At 44.5% G+C, this 24,958-nt stretch overlaps 1 protein-coding gene across 2 annotated transcripts in view; it reads left to right on the forward strand.

Moving 5' to 3' along the window:
- The first annotated feature begins 1,043 nt into the window (after positions 1 to 1,043).
- The window catches only part of tm7sf3 (transmembrane 7 superfamily member 3), a 38,641-nt gene continuing 14,726 nt past the window's right edge, over positions 1,044 to 24,958 (forward strand). Inside the window, exons 1-4 of one of the 2 annotated variants that reach the window (XM_078219541.1) lie at positions 1,044 to 1,392; positions 15,932 to 16,086; positions 18,616 to 18,763; positions 22,908 to 23,025. In XM_078219541.1, coding sequence (XP_078075667.1) covers positions 1,317 to 1,392; positions 15,932 to 16,086; positions 18,616 to 18,763; positions 22,908 to 23,025 — 497 coding nt within the window. In that variant the 5' untranslated portion in view covers positions 1,044 to 1,316. The remainder of the gene's footprint in view (positions 1,393 to 15,931; positions 16,087 to 18,615; positions 18,764 to 22,907; positions 23,026 to 24,958) is intronic. The other variant, XM_078219540.1, reaches the window with a different exon arrangement.

Below are 24,958 nucleotides of genomic sequence, written 5' to 3' on the forward strand. Positions count from 1 at the left end.
ACTTGATCTTCAGATAACCAACCATGAACAATGTTATATAAAACCCGCTGCGAGGAGATTGGAGAGAAGGTCGATGGGTGCCAATGGTTAATGTTGGACTAGCAGAGATTGGTTAAATTTACTCTAGTTAGGACTAGTAAATTAGATTATTACTCATGGCAGTGCGATGCTCCGAGAAATCATTGAATCATAGAATCCCGACAGTGCAGAAGGAGGCCATTCAGCCCATCGAGTCTACACCGACCACAATCCCACCCAGGCCCTATCCCCATAACCCCACATATTTACCCCGCTAATCCCTCTGGCATCCCGGGACACTAAGGGGCAATTTTAGCATGGCCAATCCACCTAACCCACACACCTTTAGACTGTGGGAGGAAACCGGAGCACCCGGAGGAAACCCACGCAGACACAGGGAGAATGGACAAACTCCACACAGCCAGTGACCCAAGCCGGGGATAGAACTCAGGCCCCTGGCGCTGTGAGGCAGCAGCACTAACCACTGAGTCACCATGCTGCCCCATGTTGTGTAAATAAAATTGGTTCCAGTACAAAATAAACACATATTTCTTTCTACTTATCTACTAACTTCCAGACTTAAGCATGATAAAATATGACCAGTGATGTAACAAATTTGTATCAACTCCCTTACCCATTGTTCCCCTGTTCAATGGACACACATGTTCAGTTAGATTGTTGTGTGAAAAAAGCCACCCTAATACTCAATACAACATGGTCCTTGACTGTTATCTGTAAAGGCAAATGGTTTCTCACGGGGTTCCTCTGCCTTTGAGAAGCTAACAGTTTAAGTGATTTTTAAACTTGTATGATTTGGAACTCTTTCTCACCGATTAGGAGGAGAGTGGGTCCTTAAACCAATTCCTTTTATACAGGGACGCGATTGGTAAACATTGGCGAGACTGCAACAACTTAGACTTATAGAATGGTTTTGATGTAATAAAGATTCCCAGAGCGTTTGACAGGGGTTCCCTGGCTGGGTGGAGCTGGTTAAAGTTAGTGACCGGGCTGGGAAGGGTTAATGCAGCCGGGGCTGGTTTTAAGAATTCACATCACGAGAATCAGGGTAGGTGCCGGATATTGAGGCACTGTTAGTGCAGGGTTCAGCCCCGGTGAGTGAGTGTCTGTGGCAGAGAGTCAGGATCTGGAGCCCAGATATAAAGGGGGAAAGTTCCAGCTGCCTGTCAGTGTGTACACTGGGGGGAGAGCTGAAGAGGCGCAGCAGGGCAGCCGCTTGGAGCCGGGAGACAACACGCAGCATGAGCCAGTGACTCAGAGAGACAGACACACAGAGAGAGATGTCCTTCCCCGGGCTGAAGTGTGCCGGATGGGCTGCACTCCTGCTCCACCTCGTCCTGTCCCAGTCCCCATCAGGTGAGCATTCAGCCCACTCGGTTCATCTGGGCTTTCCTCCCACCCCCCGTGGGAGGAGATAATTTTAAAGCGTTAACTTTTACTTTCAAAGTTATTACTTTGTTCAAAGTGTCAGGGGAACAGCCCTAACCTTGTATCTGCCTGCTCGGTATAACTTTCGATGATATTCATCAATAAAGGAATTTCGGGACCAATTTCTGGAGTGGGACTTGATAGCAAGGAGTGTTTCTGAACGCTTTTTATCTCTAATAATTACGGATGATTGAGAGGTTAGTTACTATTGCAAAGGAACTTTGATAAGAAACATTTTGTATTCACTGTTCTGCTTAAGATGCGTTCCAAAGGTCTGGCAATGTAACCCACTGGAATGATTAACAGAATACAATTCCAGCACTGCAGAGCTGGGCAAGTTAGCTTAATAAACTGCATGGCTCCTGAGCTTGTAGCCAGAGTAAGAAGTTTAACAACACCAGGTTAAAGTCCAACAGGTTTATTTGGTAGCAAAAGCCACACAAGCTTTCGAGGCTCTGAGCCCCTTCTTCAGGTGAGTGGGAATTCTGTTCACAAACAGAACTTATAAAGACACAGACTCAATTTACATGAATAATGGTTGGAATGCGAATACTTACAACTAATCCAGTCTTTAAGAAACAAAACAATGGGAGTGGAGAGAGCATCAAGACAGGCTAAAAAGATGTGTATTGTCTCCAGACAAGACAGCCAGTGAAACTCTGCAGGTCCACGCAACTGTGGGAGTTACAAATAGTGTGACATAAACCCAATATCCCGGTTGAGGCCGTCCTTGTGTGTGCGGAACTTGGCTATCAGTTTCTGCTCAGCGACTCTGCGCTGTTGTGTGTCGCGAAGGCTGCCTTGGAGAACGCTTACCCGAATATCAGAGGCCGAATGCCCGTGACCGCTGAAGTGCTCCCCAACAGGAAGAGAACAGGGGAGCACTTCAGCGGTCACGGGCATTCGGCCTCTGATCTTCGGGTAAGCGTTCTCCAAGGCGGCCTTCGCGACACACAACAGCGCAGAGTCGCTGAGCAGAAACTGATAGTCAAGTTCCGCACACACAAGGACGGCCTCAACCGGGATATTGGGTTTGTCACACTATTTGTAACTCCCACAGTTGCGTGGACCTGCAGAGTTTCACTGGCTGTCTTGTCTGGAGACAATACACATCTTTTTAGCCTGTCTTGATGCTCTCTCCACTCCCATTGTTTTGTTTCTTAAAGACTGGATTAGTTGTAAGTATTCGCATTCCAACCATTATTCATGTAAATTGAGTCTGTGTCTTTATAAGTTCTGTTTGTGAACAGAATTCCCACTCGCCTGAAGAAGGGGCTTAGAGCCTCGAAAGCTTGTGTGGCTTTTGCTACCAAATAAACCTGTTGGACTTTAACCTGGTGTTGTTAAACTTCTTACTGTGTTTACCCCAGTCCAACGCCGGCATCTCCACATCTTGTAGCCAGAGGCATAGAGCACAATAGGAAACTATGATGTGTTATTTAATAACAGCCTCTGTTGGAGGATTGTCTAGTTTTGGGAGGAGGGATGTAGAAGCTTCACGTGATGTGGAGTTGCCGGTGCTGGACTGGGGTAGGTGCAGTAAGTAGTGTCTCAACACCAGGTTAGTAGGAATCCATGGTCTCACCATGCAGACGCTATGACAATGGATGAATGGACACTGCTTCACAATCACCAGACAGGAGTGTTCTCTTCCAATCGGAACAGTTCAGTGGTCACTGGCATTCAGCCTCTGATCTTTGGGTAAGTGTTCTCCAAGGTGGCCTTCAAGGTGCATGACAGCGCAGAGTCACTGAGCAGAGACTGATAGCCAAGTTCCACACACATGAGGACGGCCTCAACCGAGATCTTGGGTTCATGTCACACTATCTGTAATGCCCACGACTTGCCTGGGCTTGCAAAATCTCACTAACTGTCCTGCCTGGAGACAATACACACCTCTTTAATCTGCTTAACCCTCCCTCCACTCACATTGTGCACCTGTTAAGACTTGCATTCCAACCATTATCTTGTAATTGAGTTTGTCTATATATGCCCTGTTTGTGAAACAAATCCTGCACTCACCTGATGAACCCACTCCTTTTGGGGAGCTGCCCCTTTTACTTTGTCCCTAAGTTAATTTTAGTCAGTTTAACTAGTTGGCGCCTTAAAAGAGCTACCTGATGAAGGAGCAGCACTCTAAGCTCGTGCTACCAAATAAACCTGTTGGACTTTAACTGGTGTTGTGAGACTACTTATGAAGCTTTACAAAAATGGCTGAGGAGTTTTGTAAGGATAGGTTGGGGCTGGTCTCAAGGCTGTGGAGGCCAACTCATTGAGTCTCTTTAAGACAGAGATAGGTTCTTGAGGGGATCGGGGGTTATGGGGATGAGAAAAATATCAGCCATGATTGAATGGCGGAGCAGACTTGATGGGCCAAGTGGCCTAATTCTGCTGCTATGTCTTGTGGTCTAAGGCTGAGGGGAGAATTGATGGAGGTGTTCAAAATCAGGATTAGTCTCTACAGAGTTGAGACGGAGAAACTGTTCCCATTAGTGAATGGGTCAAGAGCCAGAAATGCTTGAGAGGATCCAAAGCTGACTGGAAGAATTTTTAAAAATGCAGCCAGTGATTGGGATATGGAATGCACTGCCCCAGAGTGAGGAGAGCCAACTGTATCAACCGGGTTCAATTTAAGCCTCGGGTGATTGTGGAGTTTGCACGTTCTCCGTGTCTGCGTAGGTTTCCTCTGGGTTCTCCAGCTTCCTCCTACACGCCAAAGATGCATGGGTTAGGTTGATTGGCTATGCTAAATTGACCCTTCGTCAGGGGATTAGCAGGGTAAATGTATGGGTATAGGGCCTGGGTGGGATTGTTTGGTACAGACTTGATGGACCGAATGGCCTCCTTCTGCACTGTAGGGATTCTATGAACTGTGGCTCTCAACAACAAAACTGGTGGAGCTGATGGGCTGAATGGCCTCCTGTGCTAATATTTTTTGATTCTAACTGGGTTAAATGTGCTATTTAACTGAAGAAACAGCAATATATTTGCAAATCAGGATGGCAAGTGGCTGAGGGGATCTTGCTGGTGGTGGTGCTCCATCTATTTGTTGTCCTTGGCCAGTGGAGATCACAGGTTTGCAAGGTGTTGTTGAAGGTGCCTTGCTGAGATAGTGGATAGCAGGAAAAGCAAGGGTCCCAATACTGACCCTAGGGAACCCTGCTGTAAACCTTCCTCCAGCCTGAAAAATATCCATTGACTGTTACTTGCTGTTATCTATTATGCAGCCAATTTTGTATCAAAGTTGTTACTGTCCCTTTTTATTCTATAAATTTTCAAATCTGTGGCACTGTATCGAATACCTGCTGAAAATCTGTGTACACCACATCCACAGCATTATCTTCATTAACCCTTTACTAAAAACAAAAAACTCCAAGTGAATTAAATGTGACTTACCTCCTTAGCAATAAATCCATGCTGCTGGGTTCAATTCCCGGCTTGGGTCACTGTCTGTGTGGAGTTTGCATGTTCTCCCGTGTCTGTGTGGGTTTGCTCCAGTTTCCTCCCACAGTCCAAAGAGGTGCGGGTTAGGTTGGTTGGCCGTGGTAAATTGCCCCTTGGTGTCCATGATGTGTAGGTTAGAGGGATTAGCAGGGTAAATGTGTGGGGATAGGGCCTGGGGTGGGATTTTTGTCAGCACAGACTCGATGGGCCGAATGGCCTCATTCTGCATTGTAAAGTTTCTATGACTCCTCCTAATTAATGCACAATTTTTCATGTGACTTTCTATCCTGAGTAATTGTTTCTAGAAGCTTCCCCATCACCAAAGTTAAACTGACTGGTCCACAATTGCTGGGCTTATCCTTATAGCCTGAATGTTGACAAAGTTCTTGTGGTGTTGGAGCTGCACCCATCCAGGCAAGTGGGGAGTATTCCATCACACTCCTGACTTGTGCCTTGTAGATGGTGGACAGGCTTTGGGGAGTCAGGAAGTGAGTTACTCGCCACAGTATTTATATGGCTAGTCTAGTTCAGTTTCTGGTTGATGTACCAACACCTTTACTTTCTCTCAGAAGATAAGGAAATTTGGCATGTCTGCTACAGATGCACCATAGAAAGCATTCTTTCTGGTTGTATCACCGCTTGGTATGGCTCCTGCTCTGCCCAAGACCACACGGAACTACAAAAGGTAGTGAATGTAGCCCAATCCATCTTGCAAACCAGCCTCCCACCCATTGACTCTGTCTACACTTCCTGCTGCCTCGGCAAAGCAGCCAGCATAATTAAGGACCCCACGCATCCTGGACATTCTCTCTTCCACCACCTTCCATTGGGGGGGGAAAGATACAAAAGTCTCAGGTCACGTACCAACCGACTCCAGAACAGCTTCTTCCCTTCTGCTGTTAGACTTTTGAATGGACTTGCCTTGCATTAAGTTGATCTTTTTCTACACTCTAGCTATGACTGTAACACTACATTCTGCACTCTCTCCTTTCCTTCTCTATGAACAGTATGCTTTGTCTGAATAGCGTGCAAGAAACAATACTTTTCACTGTTAATACATGTGACAAGAAATCAAATGTTAAACCAGAGTTGATAGTGGGGGATTTAGCAATGGTGATGACATTGGATGTCAAGGGGCAATAATTAGATTCTCTCTTGTGGATGGTCATTGCCTGTGCACTTGTATGACATGAATGTTTAAATATATCCAAAGATGTGCAGGTTAGGTGGATTAGCCATGGTAAACCTGCAGGGTTGAGGATAAGGCAGGGGAAATGGGCCTGGGTGGGATGCTCTTCCGGAGACTCAGTGTAGACTCAGTGGGCCGATTGGCCTCCTTCTGCACTGTAGGGACTCTATTCTGGTTAAAGAGGAAGAATGGGAAGTATTGGATACAATAAGCGCAGTGAGAAAGGAAGAACTGGAGGGACTGACGTGCTTGAAGGTGGATAAATCGCCAGGGCTGGGTGGATTGTGTCCCAGGCTGTTAAATGATGCCAGAGAGGAAATAACAGATGCTCGAAGGATCAATTTTTCAATCCTCTCTGGATACCAGGTGAGGTATCGGAGGATTGAAACTCTGCAAACATTGTACTATTTAATTAGGTTCAAAGATTAGGCTGCTCAATCTGATTGTGGTGGTTTCAATTTTAGTTTGGTGTCCCAATAGGCTTGCATTAACACTGCAGTGAACTTACTGTGAAAATCCCCCAGTCACCACTCAGGTACACTGAGGGAGAATTTAGCACGGCCAATGCAGCCTAACCAGCACATCTTTCGGACTGTGGGAGGAAACATTTGGCAAGGTTCCAAATGGCAGACTGGTCAAAAAAATGAGATCCCACTGGATATGGGAAGGTAGCATTTTGGATCCAAAATTGGCTCAGACAGGAAACAAAGGGTAAATGATGTATTTGTGAATGGGAAGTAGCTTCTAGGTGTGTTTTGGGACTCTTGCTGTTTCTTGTATATGTTAATGATTTAGACTTGATTGGGAAATTTACAGATGACACAAGTTGGCTGTGTATTTGATAGTGAAGTGGATAGCTGTCAATGCCTGAATATCAACTGTTTGATTGAGTGGACAGAGAACTGGCAAATGGAATTCAATCCAGAAAGTGAGAGGGAATGCATTCGGAGGGCAAACAAAGCAAGGGAATATTCAATAAATGGGAAGATATGGAGAGGGATTGAAGAGATTTACAAGGATGTTGCCAGGGCTTGAAGATTTTGGCTGAGGAGAGGTTGGATAGGGTTGTTTCCCTTGGAACAGAGGAGGTTGAGGGACCAACATGGGGTAGACAGAAGTTATCCGGAGGGGAGGGGGGGGGTTGGATTTAAGGTGATTGGCAGAAGGATTAGAGGGGACATGAGGAGTACTGCGCGCAGTTCTGGTCACCTCATTACAGGAAAGATGTTGAAGCCATTGAAAGGGTGCAGAGGAGATTTACAAGGATGTTGCCTGGATTGGGGGGCATGCCTTATGAGGATAGGTTGAGGGAGCTTGGTCTCTTCTCCCTGGAGAGACGAAGGATGAGAGGTGACCTGATAGAGGTTTACAAGATGTTGAGAGGTCTGGATAGGGTAGACTCTCAGAGGCTATTTCCAAGGGCTGAAATGGTTGCTACGAGAGGACACAGGTTTAAGGTGCTGGGGGGTAGGTACAGAGGAGATGTCAGGGGTAAGTTTTTCACTCAGAGGGTGGTGGGTGAGTGGAATCGGCTGACGTCGGTGGTGGTGGAGGCAAACTCGTTGGGGTCTTTTAAGAGACTTCTGGATGAGTACATGGGATTTAATGGGATTGAGGGCTATAGATAGGCCTAGAGGTGGGGATGTGATCGGCGCAACTTGTGGGCCGAAGGGCCTGTTTGTGCTGTGGCTTTCTATGAAAACCTTTTTACCAAAAGGTAGACATCCGGAATTCAATGTCTAAAGTGGTGTTTGTGGCTGAAATGTTCAGCTCATTAACAGGTACCTGGATCTGCATCTGATGTGCTGGAACTTGCAAAGGTATGGGGGCAGACATGATGGGCTGAATGGCCTCTTTCTGCACTCTAACTATAACTCTGTATAGTTAGCATGTCACTAATATTGTTACCAGTCAAGTCTTTGGAGGTAATAGTGGGTGTGTGTGTATCTGAATTTGGAAGAAGTTATTCCCCCGATTTTGTTTAATCTTTGGTCAGTTACTGGAATGATAGTTCAAATCCAGCATGCAAATATGTGGAGAAGATGGAGGTTGTTGTAGGTTGGAGAAGGGTTGAGGAGATTTAATGAGCTATTCATTTCTCAAATGGTTTTGAGATTATATCAGCGGAAACTGTCCTCCGGCAGCAGATGAGTTGGTGTAACCAGAGAACAACTTTCATGTGATTGGTGAAAGAACCAACAACAACTTCTATTTGTGTAGCGCTTGGTTTAGTTAAAGATCCCAAGTTGCTTCATTGGTGTGTTATCGAACAGAATTGGACACTGAAGGCACGGGATACTGGGGCATGTGATCAGATTGAGGGATGGGTTTTGAGGTACCAAGAGGAGTTTAGGGAGGTAATTCCGCATCTTGGGACTGAGCAGCTGAATATGTTACGAGGGAATGTTTAATGCAGTGAATTGTGGTGATCTAAATAACATAACAAAATTTCACATTTAAGGTTTTTGTTCCTGCAAACTAAAATTCATTCTGAGGGGGGGAAGAAATCAACATTATCTAGAAATGACTTAGTAAGCAGCTAAGACACTAAACTACAGGAAATATTCCCCATTGACTTTATACAACATGCAATCCTGTGCTCCATTTAGATATAACACTACACTTCCCATAAACATGTAGTCTTGCTGATCCTGGCTCTAACAATCCGTTCACTTGCATTGCCAGGATGAATCTTCCAGAGTCCTTTTTAAACAAGCCCTCATTCACTCTGTCTTCTGAATTTCTACAGAATCCCTACAGTGCAGAAAGAGACCATCCAGCCCATTGAGTCTGCACCAGCTCTGCAAAAGAACATCCCCTCAGTCTGATCCCCATAACCCTGTGCATTTACCATATCTAATCCACTTAACCTGCACATCTTGGGACACTAGGGGGCAATTTAGCATGGCCAATCCACCTAACCTGCACATTGTTGGACTGTGGGAGGAAACTGGAGCACCCAGAGGAAACCCACATAGACACGGGGAGAATGTGCAAACTTCAGACAGTGACCCAAGGCCGGAATTGAACCCGGGGCCCTGGTGCTGTGAGGCAGCAATGCTAACCAGTGTGCCTACTTTGCTAAACAAGTATTGGGAAGATGTTAATTGTTTGAAATGCAGCTTTTGTTTAGGGCTGGCTCTCAAATTTTGCCTTTTAAAATGTTATTTGGAGCCAGTTTCTGATTTGGAAAGAAAAACAGAAAATGCAGGCCTCTGATGAAGGATCATCCATACTCGACATTAGTCAAACCTGCTGAGATTTTCCAGCATTTTTCTGTGTTTGTTTCAGATTCCAGCATCTGCAGTATTTTGCTTTTATCTTTCTGATTTGGGAAATTTGTGTTGTTCGAAGACTTGTCTTGGTCAAAGTTCTTCTCTGAAGCAACCTTGATGTGGTCAATGATCATCTCGGTGCACAACTGATTGCATTTACAGTGGACCATGGTTTGGTGCCTCATTCAAAAGACACAACCTTAGAATCCCTACAGTGTGAGAGGAGGCCATTTGGCCCATCGAGTCTGCACTGACTCCCTGATGGAGTATCTTACCCAGCTGCCCCCACCTCCACCCTCCTGTCCTATCCCTGTAACATTGCGCACTTGGCATGGCTAAACCATGCAACTTGCACATCTTTGGACAGCATCCCTGACAGCACAGCACTCACTTGATTCTACATTGAGAGTAGGTTAAGATTGACGCGAGACTTGAACCCACAACCTTTCTGAGGCAAGAATGCTAGCTCTTACTGACAGCTGAACCTTAATGCTGCAGTGACCCTATTGTGTGGTGTTTGAATCTGGCTTCACACTAAGGATGCAGCGACTTCTGGAGCCAATAACAGTGCCAATCTTAAATAAATTCTTTCCACTAATACTGTCTTGCATACTGCAGTTGATTGTGTAATGTTCGCAAACCACACATGACATGGCGTGATCTGACTTGTGATATGTTGTTAACAGTTGATGTTCTAGATTTTAAACTTTCCATAATTCTGAGATGAGGGTGTTTGCTTTTGTATAAATCAATTAGATGCAGTAAAATCTGATCATGTGTAACTTTATCATGGGTTGTTTTTCTTGGTTTAGGATGATTTCTCGAGGGCATATTAATTTCTGCTTAACTAGATGGCATTTGTTGCTGAACTGGTGTTTCCTGCTGTCTTTACCCGAAAGAGAATCCTGTGCTCCTTCAAGTCATAAGATTTTGGTTCTTTAACTGAGGTTCAAGAATGAACCACCTTCCCTTTCCCAAATCAAAAACCTAACTTGGCAATTGGACTAAATATTAAGATTTTTAAGAATTCCATTAAATTTTTCCTTTTGGAACCTGGGAGGCCACAAATGTCTGATTGACCTGGATAAATAAGTTTGTTTTCCAGTGACTATTTGAAATTAACCAAGTGCTGAGTCACTCAACTGGGCTAGCAATGAGCCACAGCAAGTTTACTGATGCTCTCTAGGGGTCAGGGAAGGTTTAACAACCTGGAAATCTCTGCAAATGCTTGTTTTTCTCCCCCTTGTCAGGAAAAAGATGCAAAAGTCTGAGGTCGTGTACCAACCAACGCAAGAATAGCTTCTTCCCTGCTGCCATCAGACTTTTGAAATGGATCTACCTTGTATTAAGTTGATCTTTCTCTACACCCTAGCTATGACTGTAACACTGCATTCTGCACTCTCTCCTTTCCTTCACCAAAATGTACTTTGAATAGAATGCTTTATCTGTTTAACGTGCAAGAAACGATACTTTTCACTGTATCCCAATACATGTGACAAATCAAAAATGCCCACATTGATGTGCTAATAGCAATAAGGGTGGCACAGTGGTTAGCACTGCTGCCTCACAGCGCCAGTGTCCTGGGTTCAATTCCTGGCTTGGGTCACTGTGCGGAGTCGATGTGTACTCCCCATGTCTGCGTGGGTTTCCTCCCACAGTTTGAAAGACGTGCTGGTTAGGTGCATTGGCCATACTAAATTCTCCCTTGGTGTACGCAAACCAGGGCCAGAGTGTGGCGACTAGAGGATTTTCAGGAACTTCATTGCGGTGTTAATGTAAGCCTACTTATGACACTAATGCATTTTTTTAATAGCTAGCTGCATTTTTGCTAACTTTCACCACCTAGAATATTCAAAAATAAAAACACAACTGAAAACTCAACAGCTTTCAGAAGGTTTGGTTAACAATCTACTGGTGCCTTTGACATTTTGGCTTGTGATTTTATTTGATAGATTTGCAGGTTAATTTGTGTGTGAGAGCTGTGTGGATAACTATTTACTCAAGCTATGAACAACAAGATTTCTTTGCCTTTTCAAACCAGCAGTTGGCTAGAGAGATGTCTAAGTTGTAGGGGGTCTTGTCCATGGCCTAACGAGCTACTGATCTGCCAATATTGCACTAGCTGCTTTACTATTCCCTATTTTTATGATATTTACAGTCCAGAAGGAGGCCATTCGGCCCATTTGAGTCTGCACTGATTCTCAAGAACAACTTACCCCTCCTTAACCCCCCCGCCCCCAAATCCCCATGACCTAGTGCAAATACCATGGTCAATCTGCCTAACCAGCACATCTTTGGAGTGTGGGAGGAAACCCACGCAGACACGGCGCGAACATGTAAACTTCACACATTCATCCAACGCTAGAATTGAACCCGCGTCCCTGGAGCTGTGAGGCAGCAGTGCTAACCACTCTGCCACCCTATTATAACGTGACTTTTTAAAAACTGGCTTTTTGTTTCCAGTCACTCAGCTTTGCAATGTCTGACTTGAAGGATTTCCTGAAAAGAGCGCTTCCAGATTTGTTTTCGAAATAAATATAACCACTTGTTCAAAACTCCAAACCATTTGATTTTTTACAAGCCTTTCTTTTGTGTTTCCAGCTTGCTATTCATGAGGTGTGGACAAATGTGCATTTCTATAGCACCATAAAGTTTAAAGCTTATTAGTGTCACATGTAGGTTTACATTAACACTACTATGAAGTTACTGTGAAAATTCCCTATTTGCCACACTCCAGTGCCTGTTCAGGTACACTGAGGGAGAATTTGGCACGGCCAATGCACCCTAACCAGCACGTCTTTATGACTGTGGGAAGAAACCCACACAGACAGACTGAGAACATGCAGACTCTGCACGGACAGTGATCCAAACTGGGAATTGGACCCATGTCCCTGGCACTGAAGCAGCAGTGCTAACCACTGTCGCACCATTGACTGCTGAATATCCCAAAGTGATTTTACAGCCAGTGAAGTTTAGTGATTTGTGATGTCGATGAAGAGACGGGAGAAGGTTTCTCTTGTTTCCTTTACTTGCATTCAGGACACGGCTTCACGATGCTGCCATTCTCTCCTCCTCTGCACGCACCTTGTTTTTTTTCCAATTGTCCCATTTTCACTCACTTTGGCTATACATCGGGAAACCTATGTCACTTAATCTGTCCTCTCCACCCCCTCCTTTCACGCGTTTAAAAACAATCTCCCAGTTCTGGTTGAAAAGGTCATGGACCGGAAGTGTTAACTCTGTTTCACAGTGACAGATGCTGTCAGGTCTGCTGTGCATTTTCTGTTTTATTTCAGAATTCTGGAGCCTGCAACATATTTTTTTTAGGTGTTGGTGGAAGGATTATTATTGGCCAAGATACTGGGAGAAGATTCTCTTTCCCCCCCCCCCCCCCCCCCCCCCCACCACCACCTCACCCGCTTGTCAAAGAGTTGGACAACTGTGGATAACATTTGTGACCTTGTTTGAGATCCACCCTTTGAATTGGATTGGCTTTCAACAGAATCTTTATCTTTGTTGATAAAATTACACGGCTCCTGATCCAATTTAGCAATTTGATTCGTTACATTCTGCATTAATAAATATTTCAAACAGCATTGCTTATCTTCAAGTTTGAGTTCAGTTTGTGGATAAATATTATGGCAGTGCAATCCTCAGTTTCCTGCACTTGGGAGATTTGAGAGTTTACATTGCATGAGGCAGCTAAAGCTTGTTGTGAGGCAAGCTGCTAAGTGCTCACTTGAGGGCCTGCTTTGCGGACCTGTACTTTGCTTGTGATTTGTCTCAAAGTTGTTCCGTATTGCAACTACCAGAATTTGTATTTATAATGCAGCTTTAACAGAATCCAACTTGGTGTTTCACAGGAGAAAGCAAAATATGGTATAGAAGGACTCATTGGAATACAATGACCAAAAGCTCAGTCAGAGGCCTATTACTAGTGTCTTGAAGAAGGCAAGTGAGGTGCAGGGAGGGAATTCCAGAGCCTTGGCAACTGGAGGCATGGCCCTTTATTTTATTAGTCACAAGGCTAACATTAACACTGCAATGAAGTTATTGTGAAATTCCCCTCGTCGCCACACTCCAGCGCCTGTTTGGGTCAATGCACCTAATCAGCACATCTTTTGGACTGTGGGAGGAAACCGGAGGAAACCCACGCAGATACATGGAGAACGTGCAAACTCCACATTGGCCCAAGCTGGGAATTAAACCCAGGTCTCTGGTGCTGTGAAGCAGCAGTGCTAACCACTGTGCCACCATGTGAATGTTTAAAAAATTTGGGTGCACAAGAGGTGCAATGAAGTTGGTGTCCATAGAATCCCTACAGTACAGGAGGAGACCATTGAGTCTGCACCAACTCTTGGAAAGAGCATTCCAACCGGGCCCTTCACTCCACCCTATCCCTGTAACTGCGTATTTACCATGGCCAATCCACCTAACCTGCACATCTTTGGACTGTGGGAGGAATCTGGAGGAAATCCACATAGACATGGAGAGAACGTGCAGACTCCACACAGACAGTGACCCGAAGCGTCAGGGACTCTGGTTCGATTCCAGCTATGAGGTAGCAGTGCTAACCACTGTCACCATGCTGCCCCTGGATTGTGGAGGTGTTCATTTTCTCTTGTCAGTTATGGCTGCCTAATATTGTACAGTTAACACACTGGTCTAATCATCTCAATTTGTCACCTTGACAGCAAGGGGGAAGTTGGTTTGGACCAATTCACAAGACTGTTCCACTGTGCAGAGCCATCCATAATCTGATTTGCTTGGGGATGATTTAAGATCAGCTGCGCTGAAAGGGAGCTAAGTTGTGCAGTCTTGCTCTGCTTTGCACTCTGGAGGTAAGTCATGTGTTTAAAAACACTTCCATCTCCAACTTCAAAGAAAACAGTAGTTATACTGTGGATTCTGAAGCAGTAAGGAGCATCAGTGGAAAAATCTCTGATCAAGGATCATTTATGTTCCTCTCCTGAAAACATTAGATAATAACACAAACTAGAAGTAAAATTTGCTAATATAATTTCTACTTCATTATTCAATTCTATCCCACTACCAGCCTGCTGAGTCTCTCTCCAGACCTTGAATTTCCAAGAGTGAGATTAATCTCCTTTTTAATGCACATAACTGGCAAGGTCACCATTTGTTGCCCATCCCTAATTGCACCTTGAACTGAGTGGCTTACTGGGTCAGTTCAGAGGACATGAAGAGTCAGCCACATTGTTCTGGGTATGGAGTCAAATGTAGGCCAGGCTGGGTAAGGACAGCAGATTTCCTTCCCTAAAGGATGCTGGTGAACCAGATGGTTTTGCGACGATCGACAACGGTTTCATGGTTAATTCCAGATTTTACCATCTGACATGGTGAGATTTGAACCCAGGTCCCCAGAGCATTACTCTGGATTACTAGCCCAGTGACAATATCACCAGCGCCTCCCCTAAAATATAGAAATATTGGAGCTACAGGAAAAGAGTGCTTGTCCCATCTCAAGTCATCCACTTTGTAAGGAGTTTCCGATTGGCTGAGGGAAGGTAGGACAGCACAGATGATTGGAATGCCAGGTGACCAATTGGAAGGTAGGGGGCAGGAGATCATGTGATAACCTCCAGGAATATGTTGGAGCAGAGTTGGCTCAACAATGACTTTGGCTTTCCTTTTGCTTTTGTCTTCAAGTAGTTGTGTGGTTAGTTGAGATCATTTCAATGAACAATATGTTAAGACATCCTTCAAAAATCTCTAGCAGAGGATAGTCACCATGCAGGACCCCCCCCCCCGCAATGTTGTAACATGGGAGCCCATTAATGAACCGCAATATCCTGACCAGACTATTTAATCTTTAAGGGACAAATGTTGACCAGACCATAACTTATGGAATCATGGATGGCAGTGATTAGCACTGCTGCCTCAGTGCCAGGGACCTGAATTCAATTCCCAGCTTGGGTCACTGTCTGTGGAGTTTGCACGTTCTCCCCATATCTGTGTGGGTTTCCTCCGGGTGCTCTGGTTTCCTCCCACACGATGTGCGGGTTAGATTGATTGGCCATGCTAAATTGATCCTTGGTGTCAGGTGAATTAACAGGGTAGATACATGGGGTTACGGGGATGGGGGCTAGATGGGATTGTGGTCAGTGCAGACTCGATGGGCCAAATGGCCTCCTTCGACACTGTAGGGATTCTATGAATTGTAATGTTCAGTTCAGATCACAGCTGAGACTCTGCACAATTAGTATTCTCCTGATTGACATTTCAAACGTAGAAATCTCTGCCCTCTTCAAATAAAGTTCAAAAAATCCCATGACACTTTTGCAGGAATGTTCCCAGCCAATATCCCTCAACCAACATCAATTTAAAAACAGATGATCTAATTAATGTTAGTTGGAGCTTGTTATACTTATTAAATTACTGTGACTCCAATTGAAAAGGATGTCATTGTCTATAAAGCAATGACATGTCATGAGGTGGTCTAAGATGTGATGTGGACAATACTCCAGTGTATGTTTGTCTGTCAGTGGTCCAAGTGGTGTAGTTACATGTAATTCTTTCCCTGCCCCCCTCTGTACAGACCGAATTGAATTTCAACTTGGAAGATTTCAAGAAGTAACCTTATTTGAGAACAAGACATTTGATGCCTTTTTGTGGAACATTCCGGAAGAGGTAGCATTCATCATTATTCAAGTGCACACTAAATATATTCGCACGCTTCTGTCCTTTTATAAGGTATGTGCTTGGTTTTAAATGTGTGCTGAAAATTCAACTTTTGCTTTTGATCTTGTTTTGTCTGAGGTTGATATATTTTAATCACCATTCTCTTGTTGTTCAAAAACCAGCTCCCCCATACTAGGAATTTTCTCTCTCTCATGCATTATGCTGTTGTCTGTCAGCTATGATTGACAGAGAGAGGGATTTAGAGGCATAGACTGAACAGTATTTATGGATATGTACAAGTAGATGGCTTCAGCCCAAGACAGGAGCTCCAGGGACCTGGGTTTGATTCCCAGCTTGGGTCACTGTCCGTGTGGAGTCTGCACATTCTCCCCATGTCTGCATGGGTTTCCTCCCACAGTCCAAAGATGTGTGGGTTAGGTGGATTTGGCCCTGCTAAATTGCCCCTTACCCTAGCTAGTCCCCCTGATAGTAAATGCATGGGGATAGGGCCTGGGTGGATTGTGGTCGGTGCAGACTTGATGGGCCAAATGGCCTCCTTCTGCATTGTATAATTGGTCCCAAGAACTAGTCATGTGTGACTGCTTTATACATGTGGCAGTACTGACTCTCTGGCCCCATGTTCAGCCTTGAACACCACCCCACTGACTCCACAGGTTTACATGATGTGGAGATGCCAGCGTTGGACTCGGGTAGGCACAGTAAGCAGTCTCTCAACACCCTGGTTAAAGTCCATCAGACTCTCCTGATAAAGCAGCAACACTCAAAGCTCATGCTACCAAATAAACCTGTTGGACTTTAACCTGGTGTTGTGAGACTTCTTGCTGTTCACAGATTTAAACTGTCTCGCTGCTGTCACCACTCTCCAGGACTCTTCTCTTGCAGGTTGGGAGGATGATTAGCCTCAGCTGTGACTTGTTTTGATTTAATGCAGTTTCTACTCAAGAACTGGATCGAGACTTGATCCTCCTTGAGGAAGAGGGTTTCAGAGCCTCGGAGTCCTCTGTGGGTCGTACTGTTTCTCCAGTCCCACATTAACCCTTACAGCCCTGAATATCCCCTAATACTACACACAGTCCTGAATCCTAACTCCCCCAAGTCCCATTCATTTGTTATCCCCTGTGCTTGGTAAATCTACTCCTGGCTTCTGAGCCAGCAAGACATCCCTTTCAAACAAAGTTTCCTCCTTTCTTTTCAAATTCCCCTCCGCTCCAGGGAAGCACTGAAGGAATAATGGTCTGTTGGAACATGTTTCAGCTGGTGACTGTTCTGACACCCTGGTGAATGTCAGCTGGAGTTTCTGGCTCTGCCTGTCTATCTAATGCTATCAGGTGTTGAGCTGCCTGTTCTGGGTCAGCCTTGTGGTCATTTCTTCAAAACCAGACTCCCCATGAGTAAGTGAAACCACAAAGACTTGCAGTCCACAACCACTGACATCTCTTCCCACCCCCCCCCCCCCCATGTGCTCTACAGCTAACCACGTACTTTGCACTCGTAACCCTATGAATCAATAATTCATTTTGTGCATTAAATTCTTAACTAAACAGTAAAAGCAAAATGCTTCATAATACTGGTCAGGAAGACGCCTTCCTGACTAGTGGTGGCTGATGCTAATTTCATTCTATCAGTACATCTACTATTTTAAGACATGTGAAGTTCTTTTTAACACCAGTTTGGTCCGTGGCTGTTCCTGTGCTCAGCCAGGTCAAATCCATTTGTTTGAAAGCTTTGTTTTTAAGGCGGCACAACTGCAAATGAAGCAGAACTTTTTTTCTTGAATCAATTTTCACGTTTGTTTTTAAGCTCGAGGCATTGTTTAAGGAAATAAATCATTGATTTTTCACAGGCTGAAGTGTGTATTTGTGTTGGAAGTGGGTCTCTGACTTTAACCCTGCCAGCATTCATCGGGCAAAGTTGGTGACCTTTTAGCCGTTCAAGATTGTTATCCTATTGGTTAATCAGCCATGTTTTCTGACTGCTACTTGTCTGGTTTTTAAAAAAAATCTAAATTGAAGAATATTGTATTTAATGGCCTTTTAACCAATTAGACTAAAGAACAAAATGGTGAAAATACACAGGTCTGGCAGCATCTGATGTGCTGGTTAAGTGCATTGGCTGTGCTAAATCCTCCCTCGGTGTACCTGAACAGGTGCCGGGATGTGGTGACTAGGGTATTTTCAGTAACTTAATTGCAGTGTTAATGTAAGCCTACCTGTGACACCCAATAAATAAACTTAGTGGGAAACAGCTATATTCTAGGTAACCTTTCCTAATTTCTGATTAGGACATTGATCTGAAATGTTAACTGTTTCTCCCTCCCAGATGCTGCCAAACGTTGAGTATTTCCAGAATTTTCTGCTTATTTTCCACCAGCATTTGTAGTATCATTTTGCATTAAACTGTTGGAAAATTGCTTTCGAACAATTTGGAGGAAGCCTTTTTCTTTACAATCGAAGGCTAAAAGGATATGAATGTTACTACTCTTGTGACATTAACTGGGATCGTTCCCTAGTTTGTTAACAGAGGCTTTTTAAAATTGTTTCCACTCAGTTTTTTTTTTGAAACTTTAATTTCCATCTTCAGGTTCCTACAGGAAGAACATCAATAAGTGGTCAAGATCCTGGCTTGTTGAGAAGTTTAAAACCAGAGGAAAATGCATCAATATGGCATCTACGTTCACTGACTGGAAACACCTCTGCAACATCTGTCATTCTCCCATATTACGCGAGAGGTTAGACTGCCCCATTCTTCTGTAAAGCAACAGTTCTGAGAATCAGTACTATTCTTGTACATAGCAGTTGATGCATGTACATTTAGCTTGAAAGCTAGCTGTAAAATTCTAACTTGTGCTAATTCCTTAGTGACCAAATAATGCATCTCTGGAACACTTCACCATAACGGGTATTCGATAAAGAATTTGTACAATTCTTGTATATAGCAATTGATGCAGATACTTAGCTTGAAATCTAGAACTTGTGCCAATTTCTTAGTTCCAGAAACACATTTACATAGTAAGTAATAGGTACCTGACTCCTCAGATACTGAAGTAGTCCATGTTCAAATGCAGCAAGATCTGGACAATATCCAGGCTTGGGCTGACAAGTGGCAGGTAACATTCATGCCACACAAATCCCAGGCAATGACCATTACCAATAAGAGACATTCTAACTGTTGCCCCACAACATTCAATAATGTAACCATCACTGAATCCCCCCCTGTCAACATCCTTGGGGTTACCACTGACCAGAAACTCAACTGGACTCACCACATAAACACTGGCTACAAGAGCAGGTCAGAGGCTAGGAATACTGTGGTGAGTAACTCGCCTCCTGACTCCCCAGAGCCTGTCCATCATCTACAAGGCACAAGTCGGGAGAATACTCCCCACTTACCTGGATGGGTGCAGCTCCAACAAAACTTGAAGCCTGACATCATCCAGGACAAACCAGCTCACTTGATTGGTGTCACTCCCACCAGCAATGTGCATCATCTACAAGATGCACTGCAGAAACTTGCCAAGGCTCCTTCAACAGCACCTTCCAGACCTGTGACCACTACCTACTAGAAAGACAAGGACAGCAGATGCATAGGAACACCACACCCTCCAAGTTCCCCTCCAATCCATTTTCCATCCTGACTTTTTATTCATTTATGGGATGTGGCGCTGGCTGGGCCAGCATTTATTGCCCATCCCGGCGGGCATTTTAAGAGTCAACCACATTGCTGTGGGGCTGGAGTTGCATGTAGGCCAGACCAGGTAAAGACAGCAGATTTCCTTTTCCTAAAGGACATTAGTGAACCAGATGGGTTTTTACGACAATCTACAATGGTTTCGAGGGCATCACCAGATTTTATAATTGCAGAATTTGTTGAATTCAAATTTCACCATCTGCTGTGGTGGGATTTGAACCTGGGTGCCCCAGAACATCAACCTGGGTGTCTGGATTACCAGTCCAGCGACAATACCACTGTCTCCCCTTGGAAATCTATTGTTCCTTCACTGTCGCTGGGTCAAAATACTGAAACTTCCTCCCTAACAGCACTGTGGGTGTACCTACACCACACAGAACTTCAGCAATTCAAGAAGGCGGCTCACCACCAATTGGGGATGGGCAATAAACATATTTGCCCAGCTAGTAATGGCCAGATTGCATGAACACAAGATGAGTTGAGCTTCGGATGTGTCGGTGAAAGATAAGAGGCTCACCAATAGAAATCTGGAAGTGACCTGAAGTACAGTATGAGATGACTTGTGGTGGATTGGAGATGAATCATGAGTGGCAGTAGGTGATCTGAAAGGATGTGCAGTCCAGCTCTGCACCGGATTGGATAAGGCTGTAAAGTTGCAAGCAGACTGGTTCCATCTGAGTTTGGGGTATGGAGTTAGTGGTGGGGGTCTTAAATCCTTTTTAGATGGTGCAAAGAAAATTGGTGTTCAGGTTGAAGGTCGGATCACTGATTTGACAAGGCGAAGAATTGGAGATAAAACTGGCTGTTAGCATCCCTGTGGGGACACAATCCCAGCCCAAGTGCCAATGGTTGGTTGAGGGAGGGAGTGAACAATAGGTTCTGGGGGTGGAATGAGAGGAGTGGAAAATATCACTAACTATTCCTGTGTCATAAACTGATGCAGTCTTAATGCTAGAGTTACAATCTTATCAGGAACTCCATGTTTCAAGCCTGTTTTGACAACCAGAATAATCAGTTTCTAAATGTGGATGCTGGAAATCTGAGACCAGAGGAGCATGCCCAGGGATTATACCTTTGCTTAATATTAAAAGCCGGGGGGTGGTGTGTGTGTCAATAGCTCCCTCTTGAGGTAACTCCTTGCCCAATCGGCACCCTTTTTCTCACGCAATATATTCCCTTTCAAGTTTGGCATTTTTGCATCTGGACTCTGTCCTGATGAGTACAAGAGAGACAGCTTCGGCAATGTTTCTTTCAGCAATACTGGAATTCTGGAACTGTTATTTACTCTTTCCAGCACTCTTGCTGCTGTCGTGACTGTGTCTAGTATCGAGCAATTCCAGGAACGTAACAAAATGAACAGCTAGAAGCCACCAGCATTTCACAGGATGTGTGTCTCCCAGTGATGAGATTAGCAGACCAGAAAAATGTCATCACCATAACAGGAAACACTTTCATTAGGATGATTGAACCATCAGGGAGACATACCTATGCTAATAATTTTTTAGAGCCACAGAATCTGAGGGGACAGACAGCAAATGCAGACAATAAAAGGGAAAATAGTATAATTGCCAACACTCGGAAGCAGCCCTGAATCCAGTTCTAGCGAGCAGGCAAGAAGCAAGAGTGCAGAAACATTTGAGGGCAGTTAAAAACATATCTTTGCTGAACCGAGACATTTCCCAGAATAACTCCATGTACAGTGTCGTAGCTATAAGCTGACCTTTACTTTATAGGTCTATTGAAGTGAATGTTTAGGAAAAGGCAAGTCCTGCAAAAGTTCAGATCTCATAAATATACTTTGATCAAAAAGGGCAATTTCTACATAAACTGTGGGTGTGTTTAGTAATTCCCACATCTAACTGTCTTAGATCATAGTCCCATTTTTGTAGATGTCTTTTCTTTATTGTGATAAATAGTCTTTAAGTGTTATATTGGGCTGGTTACTGTTCTCCCCTGGCTCTTCCACGTGACTCCTCGCACCATTCCCATAACCACCATGAATCAGTGTCCCAAGCTGGATACCATCACTCCTGAGTCAAATCCAGTCTCACTGCAGGCTTGATGTGGAGTTGCTGGCATTGGACTGGGGTAGCCACAGTAAGAAGTCTCAATACCAGGTTTATTTGGTAGCACAAGCTTTTGAGTGCTGCTCCTTCATCAGGTGAGAGCACTCGCCTGAGGAAGGTGCAGTGCTCCAAAAGCTTGTGCTACCAAATGTTGGACTTTAACCTGGTGTGAAACTACCTACTGCAGGCTTCAGCCCTCATTCCAGGCTCCTAAAGCCTGGAGACATAGGAGACATGTGTAGTGGGCTTCTCACTGGGCACCACAGCCTTCACACAACTCCAGCCGCCAGAATTCTGCTAGCGTCAGCTTTCCGGCATGGAGCTGAATAATGGTCATTTAAATATGATTACTGGGACTGAATGTTTCACTCCTCTAATGGGGAGTTGTCCTGCTGGAGTGAGCGGGAGCCATGGAGTCCCTGCAGGAAGTCCGGGGGGGGGGGGGGGGGGCAGGGAATGTCAGCCTGGCCTCCTGGTACTGCCCAAGGGACAAGGTGGCTCTGCCACTCTGCATTCACCTGAAGAAGGGGCTCAGAGCCTCGAAAGCTTGTGTGGCTTTTGCTACCAAATAAACCTGTTGGACTTTAACCTGGTGTTGTTAAACTTCTTACTGTATTTGGGATGGTGGGCAGAGATGGGGAAGGGCTGATTGGGGTGGGGGTGATGGCCAGTGGCCGAGACACATCCGGGAGGCCAACAGTTGGAGGGCTAAACGGGTCAATCTGGCCAGCGATCAGGAGCCAGCAATGAGCAGGCCACTGCGTGTGCACTGATCACTCTGACAGATCGCTGCATGCACCGTGGCCCGCTCGGCACTGCTGCCGGCCTCTCCAGTGGGAATAAGCCCAGTCCCCAGCTTTTCAGCATGATCCATACTAGGGCTCTGGTGCACAGAGATTCGTTCTGAAAGTCCCACTTTGATAAAAGCAGTGGGATTTACTCTAGTTTTTAAAAAAAATTTGGCACTTAGAATTTGTATTTGGGCGAATCCCATCCACAATTTTTCCCAACTCCTTGATGGGGCTATTCATTCTGACTGTTCAGAGTTGTCTCAATTGTATTTAGTACACTGTCAGGACAGAACTCCTGCACTAACTTTCCTACCCCTCACTTTGGCAGATCCTGTACCAGGTGGATGCAGTTCAGACTCTAACCTGACTGATGCAAGTGTACACTTGCAGTACAACCTCTATGAAGCCACAATAAGTTTTGCCCCGGCCAGTGTTGGATATGCAAGGTACGGAGTTCCCCGTTTGTCTTTGATCTGATTTTACACTTTTGTAAAAGAGACTTGCAACTACATAATGCCTTTCATGATTTTGTCCAAAGTGCTTCAATCAATTGTAAACTGTAGCCAATTGTACACAGCGAGATCTCACAACAGATATGCGAATGGCTAATTAGTTTGTTTGAGGGATCAACATTGGAAGGTACACTGGTCATAACTCTCCTCAAAATTGTGATTTCTTTTTTTTTTACATCCACCTTGGAACAGATGGAGCCTTTGTTTAACATCCCATTTGAAAGATAGTACCTTTGACAGTGTGGCACTTCCTCAGTACAGCACTGGGAAAGTCAACCTAGCTTTTATTTAGTGGTCTAATACACTCCCATAACAGCAGAGTGCTACCCACTGGTGGTGTTTTGGGTTCAAATGTATCTTTCTTTTAAGAATCCAGTTTGAAACCGAATCTTTCCATTGGCTTTTAAAGTCCAGCACCCCTTGGAGCCTGTTAATGAATGTGCCTCAGTTGTGAATCTTCCTGAGGAGAGAGACTTTGTTGATACTTCTCATCTTGCACCCATCAGGACAAATACAATGTCAAATTTCAAACAATTACAGATCATTTGTGCTACAGGAGAAAAGGGGTGCAGACTCTGGCTGAGGCCATGAAGAATGCAGTAGAGAACTGTAGGCACCTGGCACTCCTGGGCAATTATAAGATGAAGCTTGAACGTATTCCTTTTTGCACAGAATTGGTCCCTCTGTCACTTTAAAAGCTTGACTGGTGATTTTAAATTGGTTGTTACTTTAGTTGGTAGCGCACTTGGGATTGTTCAGGAAGTGCTGGCCCATTGAAAAATTATGTTTTACAGCCATTTGGTTTTGGATTTTGCACACACAGGCTGTTTGGTTCAGTCTGAACAACTGAGGGAATACGCTGTTCTTTTTTGGCCAATTGCTGTACAGCCTTTGTACCTGGCATCTCGGGTGCTGAAATTCACATGTTGCTTAATTGTTTGGTAGACTGTCTGTCTGTTTGAACTAATGGCAGCGTCCTGTAGCTACTGCATGATTGGCTTGTTTAACCTGTTGCAAATTTTTGAGATCTTTCCAGGGACATTTGGGATAGATTGGGCATTTTCCAAGTGGCAACCTTTGGCTTGTTTGTGCGTGCGTGACATGGTGAACAATGGTCAGGATATCTAAAATCAAACAACAGGCTACGCATTGTGCTGGGAGGGGGGGTGAGATTACTTTTTTTTCTGCAATATTCCAGCTCCTTACTGCCAAAAGAGTTCTCTCTCTGGTGGAGGTAACATCGTAAGAAGTTTAACAACACCAGGTTAAAGTCCAACAGGTTTATTTGGTAGCAAAAGCCACACAAGCTTTCGAGGCTCTAAGCCCCTTCTTCAGGCGAGTGGGAATTCTGTTCACAAACAGAACTTATAAAGACACAGACTCAATTTACATGAATAATGGTTGGAATGCGAATACTTACAACTAATCCAGTCTTTAAGAAACAAAACAATGGGAGTGGAGAGAGCATCAAGACAGGCTAAAAAGATGTGTATTGTCTCCAGACAAGACAAGACATCCACAGGACAGCGAGTGGAAATAAATGCCGTGATTTGATAGGTTTTCTTTTCTCCAAGGGCTACAAGTAATCCAGCTGGATCTACAAGCCAGGGGCTTATGATTGATGTGAATTGATTGGAATACCAGGAAATGACTAGATATTCCAAAAAACACATCCAGCATACTTTCAGATAATTAAAGTCTGAGTTATGTTTGTCTTTTTGTTGATGGAAATTTTGGGTGACAGCAAGATTGGATCTGGAATGATTCATCTTTTGGGAATGTAATCTGCACTGTCCTGTCAAGGCTACAAAATGCCTAATAACCCTGAAGGTGCACAAATTATTAATTTTATTTTTAAAGAAACAGC

Source organism: Mustelus asterias, chromosome 9 (genome assembly GCF_964213995.1).
Source record: "Mustelus asterias chromosome 9, sMusAst1.hap1.1, whole genome shotgun sequence".
Classification (NCBI taxonomy): Eukaryota; Metazoa; Chordata; class Chondrichthyes; order Carcharhiniformes; family Triakidae; genus Mustelus; species Mustelus asterias.